This window comes from Branchiostoma belcheri, unplaced genomic scaffold (assembly GCF_001625305.1).
Source record: "Branchiostoma belcheri isolate BF01 breed outbred unplaced genomic scaffold, Haploidv18h27 scaffold53, whole genome shotgun sequence".
Classification (NCBI taxonomy): Eukaryota; Metazoa; Chordata; class Leptocardii; order Amphioxiformes; family Branchiostomatidae; genus Branchiostoma; species Branchiostoma belcheri.
The window spans coordinates 1,793,769-1,813,474 of record NW_017804165.1 but is presented as its reverse complement, the minus strand read 5'-3'; the positions used below and the strand labels follow the sequence as shown (position 1 = coordinate 1,813,474).

The 19,706-nt window shown below is 41.4% G+C and overlaps 1 protein-coding gene across 27 annotated transcripts in view; it reads right to left on the bottom strand.

Moving 5' to 3' along the window:
* The window catches only part of LOC109480947 (band 4.1-like protein 3), a 70,449-nt gene that overhangs the window by 25,082 nt on the left and 25,661 nt on the right, over window positions 1-19,706 (bottom strand). For 23 of the 27 annotated variants that reach the window (XM_019783379.1, XM_019783381.1, XM_019783382.1 and 20 more), the window contains 4 exons: window positions 9,102-9,292; window positions 7,173-7,277; window positions 6,618-6,660; window positions 225-260 (listed from right to left, as the gene is read on the bottom strand). In XM_019783379.1, the coding sequence (XP_019638938.1) occupies window positions 225-260; window positions 6,618-6,660; window positions 7,173-7,277; window positions 9,102-9,266 (349 nt within the window). In that variant the 5' untranslated portion in view covers window positions 9,267-9,292. The remainder of the gene's footprint in view (window positions 1-224; window positions 261-6,617; window positions 6,661-7,172; window positions 7,278-9,101; window positions 9,293-19,706) is intronic. The other 4 variants (XM_019783385.1, XM_019783386.1, XM_019783405.1 and 1 more) reach the window with 1 other exon arrangement.

Genomic DNA, 19,706 nt, shown 5'->3' with positions numbered 1-19,706 from the left:
GAAATGTAGTTGCGACATCATTTTGTACTTTACCTATACCAGAAAAATTGCATTGAGGAAGTATATTTCTCAAAACTTTGCTCTGTAGACAATCATGTATCTCAAATCCAAATTTTAAATCAATGGTCAGATACAAAAGTTTTTCTTTTCAGATGGATGAACTGACAAAAAGATGTTCTGGTAACGATATACTCTAAGTGATAAGGTACGATTCACAACACTACCTGGAGGTATGATTACATTCTCTTTCTCTTCCAAATCTGTATGTCACAGGCAGAGAGAGGATGTGAAAATGAATCAAATGTCATGAAAGAAAAACCCCACATGGTGAAATGAGAAATAAGAGCAAGAAATAGCAGAACACAACAAAAAAGGTATACCATGTCAAGCAGAGCAAAATCAAACACAAGGAAGTATGATCATTCAGCGTAATGGGTCAAAGCATATTCACATTCCTTCTGTCAAGTCATTCTGTCATGTCAACTAAATCTTTCAGCCAAAACAAAGTTCTGACATGAAAAAAGCTGCAATATATATATTTGATAATATCTAAATCAATAGTTCTCTATAGAGCCATATGGTTTATTTTCACAGATTTTGCAAACTGTATCTGTACTTCCTGTGAGTGGCACAGGTCCAACATCTACATTTACACGACTACTGTTTTGTTGTGCCAGATGTTGCAACATTTTTTTGTGCCTTTTGATCTGGAACCTTGGCAAGAGCATCTACAGTAGCTACGTCCCAGACAGTAGCAGGGCGGCCTTGTGGAACTTGGCCTTACTGTGTTTACAGGTAGAGGCACCAGACTGATCGACATCCTCCAAACACCCTGATTTGTTTAGACCCTGTACAAGCTTAGGAGGGGGAAGTCTCAGAAGTTCTTTCTTTTATCTTTGTCACTGGAGCGTCATATCTTAAGTGAGTGCATCTTATCGTGTGTGACCTCAGAATCTTGGATAAAACTATAATATGGAACAGAAAATGAGGGATCTGAGTGTTCTTGATACCACGAAACCTTGAGAACTGATGTCCTCAAAACTTACATAAAACCTACATAAAGCCACCAAGCTCCCTGCTGACATAAGATAATTTCACTTAGAAATGACATTGCAATGTTGAAATGCTATTTCCCTCTTTGAAAACTTGGCTGAACAAACTGGCTCCGGTCTTTACATGAGGGTCTGCATGGGGGGTCCTGGCAACGGTTAACGGTAAATTCAGCAGGGCTGATAACGCTTAACGGTAAATTCAGGACGGTCGGCAACGCTTAACGGTAAATTGACAGGCCTTTTTTTCGAGCTGCACTGGATTTGGCATCTCGCTTTGTGAGAAAAGGTGATCACTGACAAAATTACGTATACATATAATGAAGCATTAAAGGTATGTGTTCCCTGTGTTTCCCACCTACCCTGGTCCCCGAGTGCGTCCACAAATACCGGGGTGTCCGAGTCGACTTCGGCCAGCTTGCATTTTTTCAGTCTGCCCAGTTTTACCGATGGATTTTGAGAGGGGAGCGCCGAAGAGTAATCTAGGGGGGTCCGGGGGAATGCTCCCCCGGGAAATTTAGGATTTTTAAGCCTTCAAAAACGCATTTTCCCGCATTTTGAGAGGCAAATCATGGTGTTGAGAGTGTTTGTCGGTCCTTCTGATGTTTTCATATTTTACTCAAGATTTTTGTTAATTTGCCTGTCAAGGTTGACGGATTCGTTAAAAAAATTCTGTAACTCTCCGCAAACTTCCGGTAATTAGCAGAAAACTGGTGCTGGCTAGAGCCGAAGGGACCGAGCACAGAGGCGCGAGTCGAGCGCCAAAGGCGCGAGCAATGTAGGGGGGTCCGGGGGCATTTTCCCCCGGGAAATTTTGTATTTTTAAACCTTCAATGACGCATTTTCCTGTACTTTGAAAGGCAAAATTAGGCGTAACGAAGAATTATTCATTAACGCTTAACGCTGAATTTAGGATGACAAATAACGTTTTACGTTGAATTAAAACGACCCATAACGCTTCACGAGGAATATACTGATAACGCTTAACGTTGAATTAGAGCGGGCCGGCAACGATTAACGGTAAATTAAAATAGCCCATAACGGTTAACGAAAAAGGGCATGCACACCCTCTTACATCTCCACCAGAATTCTTAAGTCCAAACACACCAACCATCTGTTTCAGCTCTGCAAAGAGGAAGCAGTCAGCATTTGAAAGTCCAAAGAAGGAAGGTTTTAGCTTTCACTTATCACCAAACATCCACCATGCTAAACACAGCTCTCCCCCACAAAGATGGCCACCACTGTAACCAAACTTGTCCTTCAGACCTCGTAGCCATGGCAACAGGCAGAGGATGTTGACACATTGCCCATCGGTGACCTCCAGGGACCTGACAAGTTTTATTTGGAACTGCATGTCCTTGTCAGCGCTGCACAATTTATTTTACAGAAGAACGCTGACCTTGGAAAGGGAGTGAATCGGCGGCATGATTTTGCAAAGATTATCTAACATGGCTGCATACAGTTCTGGATACCAGAACATTTTCCCACGACATTGAATTTTTTCAGTGACATTATTTTCTACATTTTTCTTCAGATTAAAACATCTGCTGTATTACACATTACAAAAATTCTTACCTACATGTAGCTTACCTTGAAACTCATTGCTTTTGCCAACCCATAACAATCTATTCCTTTTCTCTGAGACTTTTTGTAGTATCTTCTGTAATCTCTATTCCAACCCTAACTATAAACATGCCAGTACATTGACATGCTGAACTTGTTTCCACCCCTACTTGACCATGCATTCCTGGAAGACGCCACACACCTGCCCTTCATTTCTAAAACATTACACAAAAGGTAGATGGAGGAGAGAAACATCGAGGGGAAGATAATCTTATAAAACATCCTGGGCAGTTTCCTGGCAAGACTTATCTTTGCATTATCCAAATACAAGCCGACAATCCTATATGTGAGTGACTTCTTTTAAGATTTAGTTTGTTGGTTTGGTTGAGAATATCTTTGTTAGTTTTCTTAAAATCATGTAAACTTGGACAAATAAAGGCATGTATGTCACATGGTCATATTCACAATCTTTGGCATCTAAGACTGCCCTATCTTTGGCATATACGACTAAAGACTTCTGCCTTAAGAGCGGCAAATGAATAATGTGTGAAAGTTTAGTACATAGACAAAGCAATTTCCATACCTGTCACCCACCTAAGAGCCATTGATACCACCTGACCTACATACTTGGACCTGTCAACAACATTTTATTTTTAATTCCCAAACCTACTTTTAACTCCACTGTGATGGCTTTCTAGAAAATATTTCTTGACAGATTTCTGCATACGAAAGAAGTTTGGCTCCTTCATCTTAACCTTTCCCCAGTGGGAACTCTGAAATGCCCATTCATGAAAAACACAATGTAGTTTTCAAGGTCATTTGGCTCACAAATCCACCATCTAGCTCTAACTCATGTTGAAAATAACCTCTAATTTGGGAACATTTAAATTTGTAGTTTCTTTCATGGTTTCTACTCAAAACAGTGCAAAGGGTGATTGTTTGAAATTAACACTACAAGAGGGTAAATCAGATACAAATATATTTGTGGCTTGACATTACTGTCTCAAGAGTTTTGAGATTAACAAACTGCCACACTGGTTTTAAAATCCTTGAAGTTCTCCCTGCCACTGAACCAATAGAAGCTGTGGCTGGCAGGAATCCACGGGACAAACCCATTAGTGTAGAGTCAACCTTCTTCCCATTCCAAGCATGTGCTAGTAGCCTAAACGTTCAAAACATTTCTGTGGGGTCGTATATGGCTTATCTTCCTATCTCCAGCTTGAGAAGTCCTGGCACTGCAGTGTGACAAGGTCCTGCGAGTTCAATGAAATGCCTCAACAAATAGAGATCACACGCATCGGTATCCTATTGATCATCCTGAGCGCTAGGCCTCCTGACAAAATAGCGCTGTCACCTTCTGTTTCATTACAAGTTTCTCCCCACTTGTTCCCTTAAGCCATGTACAGTGCACATCTCAGTCAATGACATTTCAGATGATATCTCAAAGTCAAGCACTGATATTATAAAAGTAAAGTTGACATGAAAGATGGAAGAATTCAAAACTCAAACCTCTAAAAGCTTTCAGTCCCATATGAAGCAGCTATTCCTAGACCATTACGATAGATTCGCTCAAAAGTACTATAAAACTGTTTTAAAAAGTGTTGCCATTTTCAATAGTCTCCTAACGTTGGGGCATTGTAACACTGGTGGGCTACACTTAACTTCATTCCACATCAGAAAGCTAAAGATTACACAAAAACAATGGCCTTCACTATTTTAAGCCCTGATCTATGAGTGTGATCTGAAGCATATTATCCCAACACAATTAAAAGGTGGGCAGGGCTACTCTAGCATTAGCCAACTTGATCCAATCAGCCACATTGCCTCTGTTTCCATGGAATTCAAACACTGTCCGTCTACAGAGTGACATAACATAAAGGTGCGGTAGCTTTCTTTTAGCCTCTTAAAAGCAAATGGAACCTCCAGGCTGTTTAGTTTGAACTAGCACCATTTGTGCCTTGCAGTAAAGCCGGCAGTGATACCTGTTATGGCTGTGGATGACGTCAAGGGGGCTGTTTGTGTTATCCAACAGTCACCATGAGATGGACACGTACACAGGAAGGGAGCCCATATTCTGTATTCCCAAACCAAATTTCTCAGAAGTGGGGGATTTCATGAAACAAGTGCAGATGGGTGAAAATCCTGCACAGTATACTGTACATTTAGGAGGTGCAGCACTGTTCAACACCTGTACAGGATTACAGACAAATGTTGCAAGTATCTATCATCATGGCTATAGTATTGCTGAAATTCCAGTTTCCCTCACTCTGGTCTTTACTTTCACATACCACAGGGAACAGTGTCAGACATTATTATTCAGCCAAAACGTACATCTGACAACACTCACTACATTCATAATCTGATCCATTTTATTGTCCACTTCAATCTACTTGCACTATTGTACTGCTATATAGCATGGAACTTGTTTTCAGCACATAATCATGCCTCACTGACAACATATAACCAAGAGCCTGCTCATCTCTCAGAAGATAACGCAGAAGGCGGCAACATCAAGCACAGTGACTTTAACATTCCACAAGTCAGATTTTGAAGATACACGCCCCCAGACTAATTTTCTGCAAATGGAGAACATGGCCCACCACACCCAGCTATCTCATCCTTCCAAACAGTTCCAGACAATCTAGTCTTTCTTCAATGTAGCAGCATCATCTTTGTTTCCCTGGCCATTTCCTTACAGTTTGCTGTCTAGGGTCAATGGTTCATGAGCACCTAATGAGACAAAAAACTGTTTCTATATTCTGCATATCATATTTCTTGTAGAAAATATACTCTATCTGCTATCTGATGGGCAATTCCATATATGTATCACAGTAAATAAATCTACTCTATGCTCCCACATATCAATGTTTATGCATGATACAGTACATCCATTTTGGACTGAGGTTGTTGAAATGCTTGAGAGGTTGTGGCCTTGCATTTGCCCTCCACATAACCAGCCTGACCAATTGGTTCTCTCCGGTTTTGGCTGAGCTCTCTCTTCCTGTGACCCAATTTCCCCAAAAGTGGATGTCCTATTTATTTCCAGCTGAAGGTGGTTTACCACTATCTCCCCTGTCCAGAACTCCAGACAGGAATGTTAAGATGTTTTCTTCTATCCTCTTGTTATCTAATTGGCACATCTTCTCAATATAAACATGTGGGAGTTTAGACGTCAGCGAATTACACACGTCAACACAACGTTCCTTCCCACCTACGTCACCTACAGCCTTACAAAGGCTTTGCTTGCAATGGAACTTCTGCCAACCTATACTTAGAGGTAAAGAGACATTCCCGCACTGTGGTTAACCATATTACCACACAATAAATCTACAAAACGTCATATGGCAGAGATGTATTTGATTAATCTAGCTGTTCTTCTACCCTGTAAATGTCTTGAGTATTTATTTGCATAAGCCATAACATCCGCCAAGTAAATGATTAGCAACATTCAACAAATGCTCCACAGTTCCCAGGCATTTTGCAATTTAAACCAGCTTTAATCTTACGATAAGGTCTGATAAATTCATTTTGTAATCATGTGAAAACAATTTAAGACATCTGAAAAGTTGCAGCACTGCAGTTACTTTTTTCCTTTGGAAACTTGTTGCTGTCCCTTGATGCAGTTAGGTGATGTAGCAATAATCGTAAAATGGTTTTTCCATTAACTACATGCTGCAGTCTAAGTGACTTGTTGTTCATGATAGGTTCCATGTAGCAGACTGAGGAAGTGTCACAAACCCACTTCTACTGGTCAAACAGTCACCCTATCTGATATATCAAGCAACACTCCAGACACACTCCACTGATGCTGATACAAACAGACAGCTCACTCTCTAAAGCAGGTTATCAACAAACACCAAAGCAATAGCTAAAACAGATCTTGTCTTGAGAAAGTAAACAGAGGAATTTGCCAGGAGTAAAGATACAGGACAGCAGTGGATGGAAAGTGGTGATGTTTGTGATGAAAGTCCAGGTTTGTTATGGCTGGAGAGTAAACTAACCCACCTTTTATCTGTTTCCTGATCTCCTTCAGTGGATCCAGCCAGTACTGAAACAACACAGACCTCAGGTCAGAAGGGATAGGTAGCAGAGACAGGTCATATGAGGGTCAGGTTGAGGACACTACAAGGTTCTTTTGCCTAGTATAGAACTTTGGTCAGACACAAAAAGTGAGGCAGCAAATTTTCTACAATTTTTCTCCAGTCTCACTATGAATTCAAGTAGGTAGATCAATCACATAGGTCACATGACCTTACAGACATTTAATGTCAGCAATTGGTAAAAATAGCTTCAACTTCTTTTTCCATCTTCTCTTATTCTTAAACATTCTGTACAATTTCTTCAATGCATGATGATCGTGTTTATGGCTCAGTCTATCAAGTTGATGCATGTCACTGCATTTTTTTTTAATTCTAAAAAACATTTTGTTTCCAGGACATCAACTGTTCAAACACAACAACCAACATCTCTATGTCGACTAGGCCTGTCCTCTGTATCAGAGTGATCAGAGTGGGTAGGAAACAGTGTAACAGCCTGGTCAGCAAGTGATTTCATGTCTACCTTCTGGTCCTGAGGATCCCTGTAGGTAATGCCGAAGTAGTCCTTCTCCAGGAGATTCAGGTGGTCACAGATCATGTCAAAAAGTTGCTGACCCTTCGCCTTCTTCTGCAAAAACAGAAAATGAAACTCAAGTTACTCAATGTCCCAAACTGTACAGGAAAACCTGTTAATAGTGACTAATATAGGGACTTGAATAAAATGGTCACAGTAGACAGATGGTCACCATAGATTGATTCTTAATTTTGAGGTCAATGGCCTCTATGCAGAGCAACAGCCTGGAGAAGCCTGCTAAGAACCACTAACTTCGCTGGACACAAAATTTGTTACCTTGATGACCTGGTCAGATTGAAGGTTATCAAAAAAGGCTACTTGTCCTTTGGCAGTTTTAGTGCTTGCTGGCAAAGCGACCAGGGTGGCTGCTATTTTGCACACTGATTTGGCAAGCTGACACATAGGAAGAATAATTCAGTACAGTTATATGGATCATCTAGATTTGCACATCTTGAAAAAGTTTCAATAAGAATATGGTGATATGGATTGCACATGTTTTGCATTGAAATCAAACAAATAGGTCAACCCATATATACTAAGATTACTTCCACAGACCTTACCAAAAATGCATTTCTACATGAAAGCCACTCATTTCATGCACGGTTTATCAAAACATTTTCTTGGTTCGCATCCAGACATAAAAGGCCACCTTTAACATAACCTTTAATGGTTTGATTAAAGTTACAAGGAATATCACGTACAACTCGTGACTAGCAAGAACTTTCACGGATTTAGAAACCCATGAATTAAGTTCCTTTGACTGACATTGACACTGAGACGTACAAGCTATGATTGCTAATTGTTAGCAATTCATCATTCAACAATCAAAAAGCAAGCACAAAACTTCTTCCTGCCTAGTATTTCCAATAGTAAAATACAGTTAATAGGTAATCAATTAACACCAAAAAATTGCTTTACAGGGATGCATTAACATGCAATTATAATCTTTGTTGAAATGTCTATTAAAAAGGAAAATATCTGGCTTCTAAAAAATCATACATATAGCAGCTGAAGCATATTGGCCTTTTTTTCCTATACAGTTAATTCTAAATGGAGCTTTTCCTTCTAGCCACAGATTGTTATATTTCCTGCCAAGGACCCTCCCCAAGGCTACCCTAATTCTTCTCCATGAACAAAATTAGCATTTATCGATCCTTGGCCATCGAAAATTCTCAGTCTAATCACAGGACACAAGATGAACAGCAGAAGGGGCTACTGGGTCATGCCTGCCTCTCCTGTCACAATGGGAATGCTCATTTCACCGCCGTGACAGACAGGCTGCAATAACCTGTTATTGACCGGCATTCACAATTACAGTGGGCCGAACCAGGTCTCCTGGCTCCTGAGTTATTACAAAGGTCCCTGCCAACTTTCAATTTGACCTTCAGGCTTGGCGAAACAGGCTCCAATGGAGGGCCACAAAGGGCAGCATCCCTCATGCCACTGTCACGGCCTAATAAAATCTGGGATGTGCTAACCATGGCCGTGGTCCAAAACCGCCCAGCTTTTCTCAACTCATAGCAGCAGGCTATAAAGAAACAAGTGATACACCGCTGTGTCACTTACATTGTGCTGTGACTCGAGCGTATGCTCAGACGTTAGATAGAATCTGTATCTGTTTCGGTATAGCCGGTATAACCGCCCTTTGGCGTAATACACCAGCTTTGCAGGCACGTGGCACAGCGGCAGCTAGCTATATCACACCGAGCGACTTGTTACACTCAATCTCTGCACATTTAATTGCAGGAGTTTAAAGCTTTCTAGTGATGATGCCCCAACTGTGCTTTGTGGCAAGAAGAAGAGTCTGACTTACATCTAACTCCTATTCGTACTGCTCAAGCCTTAAGCTCAAATGTTAGACAGAAGAAGAAGACTTACATCTAACTCCACTTCGTACTCTGTCCCGTCCAACAACAGCACTCGGCACAGCTGCATCTTGACTGGTTTGGTCTTCTTCACCGGAGACGTCTTCACCTCTGTCTTGTTCTCGGCAGGAACAGCGTCCTGCTGGTTCACTTCGTTGGCACCCTCCTCCGACGGCATCTTGCTCGTTCTACTCACTGCTCAACCTGCAGAGGAAGAACAACAACTGCATTAGTATTTCTGTTCACAACTACATAAGTATTTCTATGTTGCACTGTTACTTACCATGTGTAAGGTACCTTGTCTTGAAAAGACAACTAACTAACAATCAAAGCTATCTGATTAAAACAATACTTTGGACTTTTCCTTGTCAATATAAGATTTGCATCTATCTTATATCTAACAGAATATACACTTTTATGCATTTTGACTTCAACTTACTTACTTACTTACTTACTAAGGCACCCACACATGGACAAATGGTCCGTCCCTAGCGGAGGTATTGATTCTTCTGGCCACAAGGGAAGGCCTGGCCTCAACCAAGTGACCTGTCTGTATTGATTTTTTCCACAAGTCTTTATCACTTCCTGTGTTTTCCAGCATCATTTTTCTGGGACATAAACATTCCGTCTTTGACAGGCCCTTTGCCAATTTACTGCTAGTAATCGTTTTAAGGTTTCTTGATATCAGCATTTTATAAGATATCCTCCTACAAAGGCAATGTGGGACTTGGTTATTCCATGACTGTTGCATCTCAATTTGATTACTAGATATATGAGACTGAATCTTCCAACATGACCTGGAGTTGCTGGACACATGACATCTCCATACTTGGTAATCTTTTCTTTGGCATCATCTGATAATCCAGTTTCAGCAGCAATAGGTGCTTGGTTTTGGCTGTTACTATTGAAAGCATCATCTTCAAGAATGGTGAACCAAAACCAAGGAGTTGCCTGGCAAAGCCCAGAGAAAGTGGGAAGTGGAGGAAGAAGGAAACAAGATGTCGGTCCAGATTAGACCATACCTCCATCCAACAACAAGATCATCAATCAGCCTCGGCTCAGGCAGCTTATGAAAGCCGTGGCTATCATTAATATGAGCCTTCCTGCAGGCAAGCAATCAGACGTGTCAACTATCGGCACGCATGAGCGCAACTCTACATACATTCTTGCAACCTACAGTTCCTGTCTGCATAAAAATTACAAAATATTAGATTTTCATTACACAAGCAGATGGAACGTAGCTTTTCCTAATATGGAAACGCAAGCTGTATACAAATTTAGGATGCAGGAACATTTCGAAAGTAATGGGAAATTTCTAATGGATAGCCTCTTACCTTATTAAGCCCAAAATAAATATGATAAAGCTATGACTAAGTGCAGCATCTCTATACCTAACAGCTTAACAAGACTTACAATAGATGACAAGTCGTATCAAACTTCAAAGCTAAGGCATCTAAGTAAGGTATTAAGGACACAGTATGGTAATATACACTTATCAAAAGATTTATTACAGTATCTGGCAGTGTGTTTGTTTGCAATTGGTAAGAGCCTTAGTACATGTGATAGCTGTACTGCAGCATGTGTATGATGTGACAATCACCTATAGCTGTTGAAATGAGAGTAATGTCCAAATGAAGTGTCACTGTCTATCAACTGTGTACATTGGTTATGTTCTTAGTCCCTGATCTTCACCAAAGAAGGAGATTGTCCAATGAGTACTCCTCACTAGTTCCCTGAAAACAGTAAAGCCTGCGGTACAGATGGTGTTCTTCAATTATTTCTAACATCAAAACAAAGACAAAGTAAACTCACCCATTACACAATCATCAACTCATTACTTCTGAAGGGATTTTACACACAAGCAGATGTTTTATCAATCTATCATCATTCCTATTAATTAGGAACAACATCAAGGATAACCTGATTTCCTACTACAAATAGGGAGGCAACAGAAACAATATCATTGTTCCAGACAGTTGAAAAACAAAACAAACAGCTATCAAAAAAGAGCCTGGCAAAATATACAGTATCCCCAGAGGTGAATTATTTCAGGTGTCATGAGCATGGTTCCCATTTTTAAACAATTCATCAGCACTTATTTTCATTAGAATACTGTGACAATGGTCCAGGAATATATGCCAAAGTTTGACAACTTCTTTCAGTTTTTTTCTGGTTTCCAGCTGAAAATGGACACTCCAGGTAAGGTGCCATCCTCTTGTCTTTCCCTCCACAAGACACTACTCAGTTGCAGTGAAAATGTTCTGGATTTCCTCCTGGAATGCTGATGTTAGGGTGTTCAGTCACGTGACCTAGCCCCGGCGAAACTCGAGTAAACAAGCTGTCTCACAACTTTAGAAGGCGATATCTCAGCGATCCTTTCACCAATATTGACAAAGTACACGTCAAAATAAAGGGAATTTTGTTGTTAAATAGTGACATAAATGGCATAAGAATCCGTTGGACCGATCTTGAGATATTTTACTCGACGCCCGAGAAAGTACCGGGGCATCGCTACAGCCGGCGGCGGGCACGGAAGTCGGGCCGGGCCCGAAATGACATCGGGTCACCTTCGGGCGTTCTGGCAAGGGTTCGGCATCCATATAAGGTAAGATTCGGGTATCATCGGAAACTAGACCCTTCGGGCATCATCCACGAGAAAAGCCGATCTTTTTCGAGCAAGGCAAAGTGAATTGGCGAGGTAAGACAGTTTTTCTTCGTAAAAATTTCGTACAAATCGTAAACCTACATACTTATCGAATGGATACATTAAAAAAGACATTCTTAGGAACAGTTTGATATGTCATTTGTGTATTTTTGTGGAGAATTACCGCTGCCAAATTGCAAAAATGCGGACCGATGCGTGAGTGTACACGCAGCGTGGCGTGGGGTGGGAGGGGGGCGCTCCGTTACTTGTTGGAAGTTACGACGTCCCACTTTCAGGAGTCCGTTTTAACACGAATTTCTCCACTACAAGTAACCTTTTTAACCTGTTTTTGTATTTCTAATGTTATGTTGCGATTATTACGTGGACAAATAGCTCAGATGTAGCGAGAAATTTGACGAAAATCGTATTGCTAAGTTCAATGAAAAGGTACCGTTACATATGTGTGCTCGAACTCGAAGCAAACTGGGATAAGGTTCTGCACAAATATATATGTTGTTTTCGAAGTGGAAATTGTACTTTCCAGTTGTGTTTCTAATATTTTGTATGTGGAAAGACAAGAAAGGCATACTTACCTTTATCTTCACTATACTTGATACCAAGCAACATGGATACATAATTTATTTTATTTGTGGTTTTCAAAATTTTTATTTATTTTTTAAATACTGTTTTCTCTTTGTAGAATATGGATGTTGACATCGGGGAGCAAGATGATGAGGACAGAGGTGTTCTTAAGAGAGCAGGTATGTTGTTAACCTTGCTTCCTTGTCTAATCTATAATATGTATATATAAATATATATATATATGTAAAGTTATGTATACATTTATAATTATAAATAAAATATAAGTCAAGTATTTGCTATAGCATTATCTCACTAGAGATGGCCTGTAGGTGGTGGGATTCACTTGGTTTGAATTTTTGAGGATGACATCTCTAGGTGACTTGAACTTTTGAAGTTGAACTTGTGTCTTGTATTCTAGGCATCACAGAGAGCATGCTTGAGCAGGATCCCTGCACTCTGAAGAGAACAGCACCATCCGTCTTCACGAATGAGCTGGTCATCGAACTGCGGAAGTTCCACGGCACAGTATCGCTGCGTATGGTTGATCAGCTGAAGTACTTGGCGCCATTTGAACTTCTCCCAGACATCAGCGACTGCAAGGACAGCTCCCTTCGCAGCAGGGCAGACACTGTCTGGAAGGAATACCAGAAGCTTAACCGGCACACGAAGAAAGCAGACAGACAAGAAGTGCTGGCGGACTTCCAAAATACCCCGTTCAGCCTACCCAGGTCAAGAACCCAAAGTGAACCGGTGCCATCGACATCTGCCACACAGAGCAAACTCAAACAGGCACAAAAAGACCTGAAGCACTTCAAGAGAAGATGCGCTCAGGCCGAACACGAAAATGAGGAACTAGAAGAGCGATATGAGTGGCTTACTCAACAGTACTACTCGACCGTATCGGAGCTCCACACAAATGTAGAACAATTCCAGAACATCATTGCAGAAAAATCTTCACATGCGTCTGAGATCAGCAAAGACCTCGCCGAGGTAAACAAGAGAAATGCTGAACTGACAACAAAGCTTGACAATCTGCAGGTCCGCCTTGCAAAGACCGGAACTGTAAGAAACGTGAACAAAAAACTAAAGAGACGAGAAGAAAGTCTTCAGAAGAAGGAAGAAACAATAACGGAGCTGCAAACAGCTATCAGAGCTAGCACTGATGAAGTAGACATGTTAAGAGAAGCCCGAGTCATCGCAGAAGAGGAGCAGGCAAGATCTGAAGAGAAAGTGTCGAGCCTTCAGAAGAAAGTAAAGTCTCTACAGGACAGTAGGCGGAAACTGGAAACAAAACTGAAGAAAGAAGAAGAAGATAAAGTGCAGATGGAAGCAGACTTGGAGGCTAGCGTTTCCGCCCTCCACCAGAAACTTGCGGAGCTACAGAAGGAAAACACAGAACTGCAGGAAGTTCAGGCCCTCCTAGAAAGTGAGACCGTGAAGACTTTCCACGATGGAAAGTATTCGGACGAGGTGCGAGAAGTCGTGATGGACCTCTTAACCTCTGGCGTATCCATGAACAAGGCGGATAAGGTCATCACCACAGTCCTTCAGAAACTTGCTGGTGTGACAGTAGAAAGGCTCCCAAGCAACGGACTGAAGTCTAGATTGCTTGTAGAGGCTAGGATACTGGCTCAACGTCAGGTGGCGGAAGCAATCATTTCTGGCGGGGAAGAGCGTGACAAGGGTAATTGCTTACACCAAGATGGCACATCCAAATATTTCCGAAAGTATCAAACATTTGACGTGACATTACCGTCGGGAAGGACTTTAACTATGAGTATGTCGGAAATCCCTAGTGGAGACACAGCTGGCATAACAGCAAGCTTTTCCGAGTCATGTAGGGAGCTGGCTGAAGTGCTGTGTGATCCTGGAGAGGATGTAGCAAAGAAAACGGCCCAAGTCATCACATCTTTCACAGCAACAATGTCCGACCAGGGTGCGACAAACCCAGTATTTAACAAGCAACTGGAAGAGATGAGGAGAGAGCTGCTCCCCGTAGTGGAAGAAAAGTGGGAAACACTCACCGATGAGGTCAAGGATGAACTGTCGAGCATGTGCAACCATTTCTGTAGGATGCATCTACTTGTCAATTTTGCAACAGAGGCCAACAGCACTCTCAAGATCTTTGAAGATGCCATATCACAAGGGAAAAATCCGTTGGCATTCACACAACAGGGGGAATCGGGTGCCGCAAGGTTGATCAGGACAGCATGTACCGCCTTCACTGACAAAGGCAGCGAGAAGTCAGGCGCCCCACACTATTTTCAGACCCACATGGCACACCACTATCAGGAAGAAGAAAACCACATGGTTACCTTTCGGGGCAATAGATTTAACATATTGTTCTACAATGGTGCTGCGGTATACCACCACCTGAAGCAGATAATCTCGTTTGTTTCTTCGTGGCCAAATCCGAATGGCTTGCTGAAAGCGGTGAAGGCCGATGCTACCCAAAGAGTCTACGTTGCTGGGGTCCGTGCCCTTGGAATAATAGATAAAACAGTGACCGGGCCTTTTTTCCGCCTACTGGGGATGGAGAAAGGTGTATTGGACTTAAACATACACCTTCACCAGATGCAGCTGTCCTTAGAGAGGTGGTCCCGGGATGCTAGCACCCTGCTTGCTGGGGAAGCACTGTTCGACGAGAAGGTGGTTGCACGCCACAAGGATGTCCTGTTCGAGTCCTTGTTTTCGACTCCTGAAGATGACGAACTGGACATTCTCACACAACAGGCATTGGAAGTTGTCTGTTCATCACTGCTGATCTTGCTTGAAAGACAGGCGCACCAACAACTTCCGGGAGGAAAATTCTGGCAGCCTACAGATGAAGTCAAGAAGAAGTCTGGTCATGTGCCCACCACAAATGTAATCTCTGAACGAGACTTCGCGGTGCTTGATAATCTGTTGAGGGCAAAGCCTTACGCAAGCTCGCTTGCTTTTGAAGCATACATAATGTGGATGAACAATGAGACAAGTGCCTGGTTACAGAGTCTCTCTCCTGATGACAAGAAGAAACACATGGAGTATGCACGCACAAATGCAGGCAAGGTGTATGCACGATTCCAGGAGAAGAAGAAGGAGATTAAGGCAAAGCGCTTGGCAAGTCTTCTCCAGAGGCAGAGAGAGAAAGACGAGAAGATGAAAAGGTTGCGGCAGAAAAAGATGGCCTTGACAGAGGACGTTGTGAAGTTAGGAGGATTGTGGAAGACACCTGAAGAGGTTGATGAGAAGGTGAAAGCTATCCCCAAGCCTGGAGACAAACTGGAGGCAGTGAAAATCCAGCTTCAGTTTCACAAAAAAGTTTTGAGGTCAGAAGGTATGAAAGAACACTTCCAAATGACTGTAACACGGCCTGGAAAGAAGAAATACACCTTCAACATTGAGGAGAAAGTGGAGCACCTGAAAGAAATAGTGAAGAACAACAGTATTTCAGATGACATACACGACGAAAGTGAAAGTGATGAGGAAAACGACACTGAGTATGTGACACTAAAAGAACACGATGAGATGACAACAAATGTGGAAGGGATCCAGACAAAACTCAGAGAGAAACTGGAAGCAGAGAGAGAGAAAAGAGAGGTCAACAAACAGAAGTCTTCCCTTCCGGAATACTTAAAAGATCCGAGCAAGCTTGTTGGACAAAGTGTGAAACATAAGTGCTTTACTGAGAATGCTAGTGGCCAACAGGAGGCAGTATGGTTCCTCGGAAAGGTGACACGAATTGTTTCAGCAAGCGAAGAGGCGATAAAGACAGTATATTACATAGAGTATAGTGATGAAAATGAACCTGACGAAGAATTCAACCTGTTACAAGACATGCAGAAGGGAGATCTAATCGTGTTGTCATGATATGAACAATATCTCAGGTATCTTGTTAGTCATCACTCAGTGTCTTTCCAGAGGACAGAAGACTGTAACATCACAGCTCAGTGAAGGTAGTGAAAGAATACCTGTAGAGAAAGAAAAGAAAAGGAATTTGTAAAAACTTGTAAATAATATATTTCTATTATGCATTTCTATTATAACATTAGTTAATCATATGTTATGACAGTTTGAAGACTGCAGCATGTGTGATAAAATCAAGTGTTGAAGGACATCACAGCTCAGTGAAGGTAGAGAAAGAAAACATTAGGAATTTGTAAAAATTTGTAAACCTACCATACACTGTTTCCATTATACATGTACATTAATATTGGTTAATGATACGTTATGAGACAGTCTTGTACATATTCCATCTCAATTATATCATATTTAGATGAAATGTGTATGCTTCTCTCATTTATTAACTTAATTTCAATTGTATATCGTGAGGTAGTAAAGATACAGAAAATTTTCTGGAGAAAAACAGGAAGAAACAGGAAAATTCTGTTATTATGGAATAAATTATGCAAATCACCTAATTAATTATGCAAATTATGCATAAATTATGCAAATTAATGAAGATATGCTTGATACTAACATGTATACCAAGTTTGAAGATCATATGTCCCACCAGTCATGAGATATGTTAGTTCAAGTGACACAATAGATTTCTTGTAATTCTTCCCATTGAAACAATGGTTAAGCGGTGCCGTCCTTGACCCCATTGGCCCCATTGTTAAGGCCTTTGTTTCTTGGTGACCAAAATCCCGGATTTCCAAGAAATGAAATTCTTCTAACTCCTCAACCATACATCATAGAAAGATGAAATAAAAAGCATTTTAAAATTCATAACTTGCCCTATCATTTGATATAAGAATCAATATCCTAGGACAAAGGACAATTTTTGGCCTGAACACCCTACTGATGTAGACTAGTAAGTAATGGATGCCAGACGAAGCTAAGTGATTTCCCATGTTTGGGATCACACTGTACAGTTAAATCTTCCAGGAGACCTTGTACTCAGGACTGCCCATACTTCAACGCTACCGATAATCTGCACCAGTCTTTACTGTGCCTACTGGATAAGCTTTGCATTCTTCCATCTTCCTAATATGATGCTAACAAATGCCAGAAAAAGACAATACTATACACACCTTGAGAAACTTGTATCAAGATCTACAAGCATACGATGCACATACCATGGAGTAACATTAATTAACATACTGTATAGCAATCCAATCAGCTGCTAGCAATACATATGAATAAATTTTTCATGCTTCACTTCTTTGGGTTTTCTCAGCTCCTCCCCCTATTCCACATGGGTACACCACTGTTGTCATCCCTGACATCTTAACTAGCCCTGTCCAGTACACAAACCCCTAATTACCTGGTCTGTTGGGACCCAGCAGGATGTACAGGAGTTAGCTCCAGGAGAGACAAGGAAACCTGTCCTTATTCACCATTTAGCCTGTGGTGGCAACCAGTAAACCACAACATCCCAGGATGACCTGTCATGAACTAGGGGTCAGGGCAAATATTCACACTGTTTGGGCTCTGCCCCACCTAATGGATACCTCCTTAGCTCGGAGAAGGCTACATAGACTTGTGTCTATTATCCTGCTTTTGGAGTTCACAAGGTAAAAACAATGATTTCTAATGACAAGGTTTAAAGTACCTGCTTGTGAAATGGTGGCATTTGAATATGCATTTTTCATCTATTCATATTCACCTCCCAGCCTCCTCTCCCCTGCCCCTTCAAGTAAGTAGCCATGTAGTTAATTTTGACAGATCAACAGCCTGCTGACAATGCTTAAGCAAAATCAACATCTATAAGTCACCACAACGATCAGGTTTCAATTAGATACTTTACTATACCAGAGGTAGTTATTCCTGTTAACTATGATACAGCTACTCAGGATGTGAACTGCAGACAGCTGCGCTACAAGGCCAGCAGTCCACCAGCACAAAAGCTATGTTTGTATCTTCAGCGCCTGCCTGTGTCTAGGCCACCTCATAGCGCCAAGCCTGTCCAAAAATAAACACTGACTTCCCCACAAGCTTGTTTCCCTGACCCTAGGATATGGGGTCATCAGATTTTTCAGTTGCCAACTTTGATGGTGTTTTTGTACAAATATTAAATTTGATAACAAGAGTCTGGGGACTTTTTGTAGATAAAATGCTACAAAAGCCAAATAACCAATACTTACATGACTTCGTCATATAGACATTTAAGTTTGTGTCTTTTAGTGACTTTTTGGAGAAAAAAATCTAACTTGTTTACATGGTACCAGGATAATGTTTGTATCTTGCAGATTTGACACAGAGCTTTTGATAAGGCATCATCCTGGTATCTCTGATACCTTTCAACATGTATGCATTACCTATGGTAACCCTCATCTATGTGCTGAGTTGACCCATTACAGAGGGACAGGACAGATATCTGTCATCCATTTGACAATGGCACCACACAAATGGAACAATATGGGACAACAGCAGCTGAAAACATGGTTTGGGACAAGCTGGCATTCCTGCATCACGGCTGCATGACAAGGCATTCTTGTTCTGTGCCATGAATTTTACATCAGTTGCTAAGCAGTGGGTACTACCATTTGCAGGATAAAAGCGGAACTTCCTGTCCCCTTCAACAGCTTTCTGTTGACTCTGATGGGTGAAGTGGAGTGAGGAAGTTTTCCATCAAAACTTCTTTAGCGCTGAACACTTTACTGTAAAGCGGCTTTCCTTCCTCTTTCCATAACAGTGGCTGGCTTTTCCAGATTCTTATCCCCAAGGACAGTAAGGAATCAAAAAGCTACCCTTCTCATGAATACTTCGTAACATATTGACTTCTTTAAATCTTTCATATCCCCCTGGGCAATTATCAAAGAGCAGACTACACACATTATATACTCAGTAAGTCCTCATAAGTGATTAAGTAAGACAACTTACAGCATCTCTGCATAGCCAGCATGTAAGATATACAGCTACCTCATTGATGTTGTACAACATTTTCTTAACTCACATGGCAATAGATAGTTCTAATCGTTCTGAAATACCCTAGTTTGTTGTCAAAGTAACAACTATGCCATGCTATATGTGCACGTATCAACCATATATCTGTGCTTGTATCGACCATATATCTTAATCCCACATTAGAGTGTCAGCAGAGCAGATATCAGATACGCTGCAAATCAGATAACAGTCTTCAAGCTCACAGGTATTGTGGCAGCCTTTCCGAAATCCTGTTGTATCAGCGGAATCAAGACATACCTCACAAGCGGGTGTCTTCATGGGAAAATGTCTACAATGCCTGCAGCTACCTGGAAAGAACACCTGTATCCTGCACACGCCTGGGAATACTCTTCCAAACTGGGTCACACCTCCTGTCCCACTCCCCCAAGGCATCCATGTATCATCCTTATCTCTTCCCAAGAATAATAGGAAAGGTTTATAGGCACAGCACTTTAATTATGAAGCTGGAAGGTGTAATTATTGATGTCAGCAAGACCACAGGTACAGAAATCAAAATCATTT